General features: G+C 43.6%; 1 protein-coding gene across 1 annotated transcript; it reads right to left on the bottom strand.

Moving 5' to 3' along the window:
- Window positions 1–213: 213 nt before the first annotated feature.
- Window positions 214–2,883, bottom strand: LOC147893320 (uncharacterized). The gene is made up of 3 exons (XM_087385473.1): window positions 1,759–2,883; window positions 1,155–1,309; window positions 214–896 (listed from the first exon to the last, which is right to left on the bottom strand). Exons 1-3 carry the CDS (start codon window positions 2,795–2,797, stop codon window positions 576–578), a joined length of 1,515 nt encoding a protein of 504 aa, XP_087241599.1. The 5' UTR covers window positions 2,798–2,883; the 3' UTR covers window positions 214–575.
- Window positions 2,884–7,786: the final 4,903 nt, after the last annotated feature.

The following is a 7,786-nucleotide window of genomic DNA, read 5'->3' as shown; positions in this document are numbered from 1 at the left end:
CACTAGTAAACATACACGCCAACAAGATTTGTCTCGTCTAGTAGAAGCTAAGAAGCACAAACATTTGTGATTACAACTAACACTCTAAGACTCCCAAGAGACCCTCTCTCTAGCATATGCATGCGTATTGAGCAAGGGGTATGATAGGTCCTAGAAAAAGCGTTGTTATTCAAGAAAGTTGTTCGACTTAACTTTACAATATCCTGGAATAGATCAACTTTCCACCCAAAAGGCGAACGAAAGCGGCCGCCATTTTAATTGCTTATAAAGAAATTATCTTACAATCTGTACATATTTTGCATCTGCCTTGCTACATATCTGTATGTGATAGAGTGACTAGTAGTCCTCTCCAAGGGGAAGACAGAAGTCTTTGATAGATACAATACTTAGCATTGTCCCTCTCTCTTTGCTTCCTTCTTCAGAACTGGCTTCATTTGCAGGATTTCCTCAGTATTATGATGGGTGATTGTGAACGTTCAACCCAGGCATCGTTAGAGCATGTCTAGCACATGCATGCACGCGAAGACGTACAAGAGACACCTGTAGTGGCCACATCATCCAGAAGCTGCATTCCCTCAGGAGGCTGCAAGCTCAGGGAGCCTGCCTTTCACCAAATTCCAGATAAATTCGTACTCCTCGTCTGAATTTTTGAGTGAGCCAATTGTGGAGATTGCCATGCCCCCGTCTAAGCACTTCTGTATAAGATCCAGATACTGGTGGATTTGATAAGGTCGCAGTCCCGACAGAAGAAAAGGCAATAAATGGCCATGCAATGACTCCATGACGTTCAGGCATTTCCCCACCAATGTTCTTTGCTGTTTGCTTCCCACACCTGCTGGGCTTAATAACGGAAGAAGCTCGGTTTCCTCCTCCTGAAAGTGTTCGTCTGTGTGAGCCTGCACGAAGGAAGTTCGCAGATTAGAAGGCTACAATGCACAGAATCACTCATTAGACATACGAAGAACATCTGCAAAAGGAAATTGAAAACTGACTGTATTCACGCACTATAGCTTTAAATTGTCAAGAACGACCAAAAAAACTAGTTTTGAGCCTCCACCAAAAAAGAGATAGACTTCCATCTATGCATAAGCAGCAACATCAATGTCCATTTGACCGAACAAGTTTGGAATTTACTTGTCCGCGGGAGCTCATACCTGAAGCGTTCTCAAGCGCGATGCTACCCCACGCAAAGCTTCGCTCCTACCAGGACTTCCTTGGGTAAGAGCCAATACTCCTTTCAAATCTTCTTTGATACCATTCATGACAGGTAAATCCCTCGCATGGCTTTGATTGGCTGATTTTGTTAAGCCTGCATAAATAGGCAAAGAGCAAAACGATTGAGGAAGAATCGACGGATTCACACACACAAATATGTATACCGATCGACTTACACTACCGTTATACTTATCTAGTACAATCAGAAGTAACCAAAACCCTTCAAGACACACTCCGACACATCGGATTTCGTTGGAGGCAGAGCGAAAAACACTCCTTGGGCAGCCATTTCCCAGCACTTGTATTACAATAAATGATGAAGTCAGCTGCAACCCAGCCATTTATTCTCACTGATGGTTCGCTTAACATGTTTTTGAACACATTTTCATAAGAATATATTCTAATTGCTAACGCTATTGAGTCTGCTTAGACCGAATCGGGCTCCTCCTGACTTAGGAAATTAGGCACTTACGATGGTGCCGAACTGGAAAAAAATAAAAACTCTGAAAATTCATGGCAAGGCATGCCTTACGTTCTACGAACCTCTGTCAGCCTTCTCAAGAGCCGGGAATATGACTCGTTCTTCCATTTGAGCGTGTTCCAGCATAAAATCCAACAAGTGCCCATATTGGGTCGAAAGCTTCCTGATCTGCATACCAAGACTTCCTTTTACAGGATCGATGACCTTGGCAGTCTGCATCGTAGCCACCGTCAGCTCGTCGGCTGAATGAACGAGCTTGTCCAAGTGAGCCAGCATACTGTCATGTTGTAACATGGTCAGTGCTATCAATGGGGGGGATGCAGTTTCGGAAAGGGCCTTATCCACGGACATTTGTAACAAGTCGAGATCCATACTAACAGGCGAATAGCTTGGAAACGTCGTCATTCGCCTGTTGTAGTTAAGCAGGTGTGAAAAAGAAGGATTTATGTCAACACCGCAGAAATAAGCGAGGGGGCGAGCCAACAGAAGGAAGGGTATGAGATACACATCTACGAGACTGAATCTGTCACCAAAGAAGAATTGACCCTTGGCGCTGTGCTTGGCAATTGCACCGTCGAGCTCTGCAAAAGCTGCATGCAACCGAGCCGCTCGTTCTCTGTGAGAAAACGGGTCTCCGCCGTCGTATAACACTTGAACTATGAGCGGGCTGAATGTATCTCGAACGTATACAACCCATTCTTGCACGTCCTTCGCGAAAGAGCCCCCGTGAAGCAGACTCGGCTTAGGAAACGTCGCTTCAATGTACTCCAAAATCTCATCCGATGAGCCACACACATTGCGATCGTCGTGTTGTAAGATAGGCAATTTTCCATCCGGCACCATGAACTCGACGAGCTGCAGCTTTTTCCCTTTCACTTCATCCGCATCTGCCCATACACTCTTCACCTGCAGGCCTTTAAACTGGAGAGCGATCCTGATCCTGGAAGTGAATGGGCACAATTCGGCTCCATACAAGCGCAGGCGAGGCCGCTTGGAGTGTGGAGACGTGGAATAGGGGCAACGGAGGATGCAGCTCGAATAGGGGGCAACGGAGGATGCAGCTCGACTAGAGGTTTGAGACTTCACGAAGCAAGATCCCATGGCAAAGAGAGACCGCTGATGAGTCGATGGAGAATGATCCGTGAGAAGGTGGAGAAGAAATGAGCATGAGGCCACAAAAGCAAGTAAGATCAGGATGTGGAGGAATCACAACAACAAAATAATACTAATAGGAATTGTGAGCAAATCTAGAAAGGATGTGCACACGTGTAGAGTGTGTACACTCGTGGTATCCACATCCAATCTCAACGGTTTTGACTAACATTGGTGGGGAGGGAGGAGGACATCTATCCATCAATCAAATCAACCAACCCATCATATCTTGACCTTGGTCGCTTTAGTGGACACCAACCCACCCGCACTACTTCCCAAACATCCCCTCACTCACATTTCACCTCTCCATCGTCCTCATCAAAGAACACCAAGATGATTTTAAAAAAAAAGGATGCTCATAAAGCATCCATAAGGCCTCCTCTGATGTGCAGCTTGGAAAAGAAAGAGAGAGAGAGAGAGAGAGAGAGAGACGACTTGGAAGAAAGAGAGAGAGAGAGAGAGAGAGAGAGAGAGAGACGACTTGGATGCTGCAAGGAGAAGAGGGGGGGAGAGAGAGAGAGAGGGGGGGGGGCTTGCCTTGAAATAAAAAGAGAGAGAAAGAGGGAGGAATAGGTGTGGATCACATGCCCTTATTCAATCATGAAAAACAAAAACCAGGCACTTGGACCAATAAACAATTCACGAATCCCATCTCCAAGACCAAGCGTGAATTCACTAAGGCCTACAGAGAGGCAGGCCAAAAACTATGTGATTTTCTTGAAATCCTTTCTTCTCAAAGGTCCATCAATAAAGGCTAATTTATGCCATGTTGTCCGAACTATTTCATTGGGGTGCCTGCCCAGGCTATGAATGAGTGCTCACCGCCTTTGCCCACCCTATACATCTCCTTTATCAATGCATCTCATGTCTCTTTCTAACATGTATCCATTGTCCCTCATTCAACTCCCCATTATCAATCATGCAAATTTCATATTAGGAGCAACACGATAATGGAGCAACAATGTGATAAGAGAAATATGTACAACATACAATACAAAAAAGCACACAGAATGGAAAAGAAAGAGTGACACTGATATACGTGGTTCACCCAATGTGGCCTACATCCACGGAGAAACAGCCAGTCCTTGCGTTTTTCTTATCTAGCTAGTGAGAAGATACACGATATAAGTATATCCACTACTCCCATGCTATGTGAGCCACATACTTTTTTTAAAATTTTGGCCACACAACTCATGTGCCAATTTTCATCTATTTTTACCTTCGAATCCCATCTCCAAGACCAAGCGTGAATTCACTAAGGCCTACAGAGAGGCAGGCAAAAAACTATGTGATTTTCTTGAAATCCTTTCTTATCAAAGGTCCATCAATAAAGGCTAATTTATGCCATGTTGTCCGAACTATTTCATTGGGGTGCCTGCCCAGGCTATGAATGAGTGCTCACCGCCTTTGCCCACCCCTATACATCTCCTTTATCAATGCATCTCATGTCTCTTTCTAACATTTCTTGATGGTATCCATTATCCCTCATCCCAATATTATTCAACTCCCCATTATCAATCATGCAAATTTCATGTTAGGAGCAACACGATAATGGAGCAACAATGCGATAAGAGAAATATGTAAAACATACAATACAAAAAAGCACATAGAATGGAAAAGAAAGAGTGACACCGATATACGTGGTTCAAACAATGTGGCCTACGTCCATGGAGAAATAGCCAATCCTTGTGTTTTCCTTATCTAGCTAGCGAGAAGATACACGATACAAGTACATCCACTGCTCTCATGCTATGTGAGCCACATACTTTTTTTAAAATTTTGGCCACACAACTCATGTGCCAATTTTCATCTATTTTTAGCTTCAAGGGCGCTGCCTCCCAACCCGCGCCAAGGGGGGGGGGGTGTGTGAAAGGGCATTGCCCCCCTTCATAAAGTAAGTATAAATACGCCTGGGTCCAAAGCATAGCAAAAAAAACAACCTCCAAAAAAAGGATCAAGCTCCACATACAAGATTTCACTCTCTCCTTAGATATAAGTATAATCGAAACCACCATGGATAATAACCACATAGTTATTACTCAACCACTCTTCCTTTTTTATGCTTGGTGATCTATTGATTGATTTTTTATTTGTACCTAGTCCTTACAAAAATTTAAGTTTTACCCTTCTTAAAATTATAATAAAAATCTCATGTTTTCATGATAAAATAGAAAAAGCAAGGAAACAACCACTTCTCTTAAACTTTGAGAACACTTCTTCAAGCGGGTCTACATTCCTTGATATGATTATCTAGCAAACCCAAGATTAGAATGCTTCATTTTCACTTTACATCATCATGTGATCCAATTTTTCGATGCAAGCTTTAACTTGTGTGCGCCCCTCAAGTGTGTATCTTTCCAGTTTTTTTAAAAAAAGAACAAGACTATGACGTGTGCAGAAATTGCTAATAAAAACATGAGTTACATGGGAGGTAAGACAAAACTCACATGCCCATTTTTTATGTCCATCGTTCCATAACCTCTCCATGGTAAAGACCAAATATTGTTTTCAAAGTAGAAGAAAGGAAAGCATATTCACAACACACATAAGATGTTATATCCCTCCCATCATTTTCAACTTCATTACAAATGACATTATACATACTCTCAAAGTCACATGATTAATGTCACTTATGGGCCCGCTTACAAGTATATAAATTAAAATTATGTCTCAATAATGACAAAAGGTCTCCCAATATGTAAGGTGCATGCAATCATTACAAGACATGGTATCCAGTGCAAAGAAAGAAGCAACTAATAAAAAACATTTCTACACTTGATTGACCTTGTGGGAAATTTCTCTTGCACACTCTCTCCATCCCCCATGGCCAGGTCCAAGATCAAGGCACCATGGAGACTGGCACAGCTAGACCCACCTCCAGACTCAGAGATAGAGAGTGATAGCCCCCCCCTCTCCCCTCGATGATCCCCGTCGAAGGGAGAAACTGCCAATCTGGAAGCCAGACAGGGAGCAAGAGGGACAGATGAAGGCACAAGAGGAGGGATAGAGGAAGGCACAAGAAGATCCTCTAATAGAGACGGATGACTCGGAGAGCACAGAGGAGGAGCATGTGGAAGAGGAACAACAAAGGACAGAGCAGAGGACCAAGAGAAGAACAGACAAACAGGGTCCACGCCAACGGGGGAGAGCTACCAGTTGAAAAAAAAGCAATGATTTTTGTTCCTAAAATGGAACCTAGAATTATACTGATGATTTTGAATCACATGATGAAGCTGGCAAAGCTACATACCTTTTTTGCCTCATCTCGTGGAGTGCGTCAGCTGCAGTGTCCAACTGGACTCCCTTTTGTGGTTGATCTTGAACTTCATGTTGGCTTGAGGTGTCAGCTTCTTCATCTCTGTCCCTGAACAATTCCCTCTTCAAATTCATGAACTGCTCATCGGACATGTCGTACTCTGGTGCGACATCCTCTATTGCCTTCTGTGTTAGTTGGATTGCCTCTAGATCGATGAGGCTCGAGTCATCAAAGTGTGCAATCTCATCGATTGATGGATTCATTGGAGCATCAAAGTCAATGACATCATCAAAAGTGTCATTGGAGAGCCGACAGAGCACCTCGTCCTCTCAGAGACCGCTGGTTTCTTCCATCACTTCCAATAGGGTGCAGTATTCCTCACCCCCAATCCTGATTGGATCTTAACTGGAGCAAGGTGTGGCTTGCTTGCTGCCTCATCTAGATTATAGGTAGAGGATGGATATGCATGAGTCGGATATGAAGATAAGATGACCTCGCTTTCAACTTGCTCCTCAGCTAGGCTAATAGTATGCTCCTCAGGCTCCAAGTCTAGGTTTAGGTCATCTCCTCCACCACTTGTTGATGGACCTGCTCCACCACTTGTGGATACAGGACCCTCGGGCTGCTCGCCAACATCCTCATCAAACTTGCTAGTCGCAAGGAGAATGGTAAGGGCTGCATCTCTCTCGATCAAATGAATTGGGAAGATGAATCATCCCCGATGGGAATAGCATACTCACAGAGAGAGAGAGGGACATTATCCATGGCCCTACCTAGTGTCTTCTTAAAGTTAGTACTCTGGTCAAAAGAGCTCAAAATATCCAATGAAACCCATTGGTGAGGGGAGTTAGCCATCCATCAGATTGCCCATGGATAAGTCTATCAAAAAATTGAAGAGAGGGATTATCAGCAGGAAGGAGAGCTCTCAAGTGTGACTCAAGATGGAATGCTTTGTAGAAGATAGGATAAACCTGATCTGCAGAGGCATGGGAATCAATGGATGAAATCCACTAGTCAAAAGCCTCTCTAGGGGAAGCCATGAGTGTAGGAGGATGCTCGGGAAGACGAAAGAGGAGGCTGTGGAATGCAAGGTTACTCAAGAGTGGGAAACTGAAAATATGAAAATGACCTTAGAAGTGTAGTTTATAAATGGAAATTGGCCTTAAAAATGCTCTTAATTACAATATTTTTATATTTATTGTTTTTTCTTTGGAAAGTCTCTCTCTCTCTCTCTCTCTCTCTCTCTCTCTCTCTCTCTCTCTCTCTCCTTAGCTATCTCCCTCTCCTCTCTCTCACTCTCTCCCTCCCTCTCTCTCTCTCTCTCTCTCTTTCATAGACCCACAAGGTCTTCTGAGGATGTTAATATATCTTTCTTTCTTTCCCTTCCTTTGTGTCCCTCATGGCTCTCTCTCTCTCTCTCTCTCTCTCTCTCTCTCCCTTGCTCTCTCTCTCTCTCTCTATCTCTTTTCCTCCCTTTGTGTCCCTATTTGCTCTCTCTCTCTCTCTCTCACACACACACACACACACCCGCCGATGATCATCTTGTTGCCATGTTGCCCTTAGCTATCTATGTCATGGACATTGATTTTACATATACACTTTTTGTATTTTGTTAGCAGCTTATCATTCATAGACCATAGAGAGCCATCAATCTTGAGGTGGATACTTAATTAAAAAAATCT

This window comes from Dipteris shenzhenensis, chromosome 15, assembly GCF_047967505.1.
Source record: "Dipteris shenzhenensis isolate YYH24624 ecotype China chromosome 15, Dip_SZ_1.0, whole genome shotgun sequence".
In the NCBI taxonomy this organism is placed as follows: domain Eukaryota; kingdom Viridiplantae; phylum Streptophyta; class Polypodiopsida; order Gleicheniales; family Dipteridaceae; genus Dipteris; species Dipteris shenzhenensis.
This window is presented reverse-complemented; position numbering and strand designations above follow the sequence as displayed.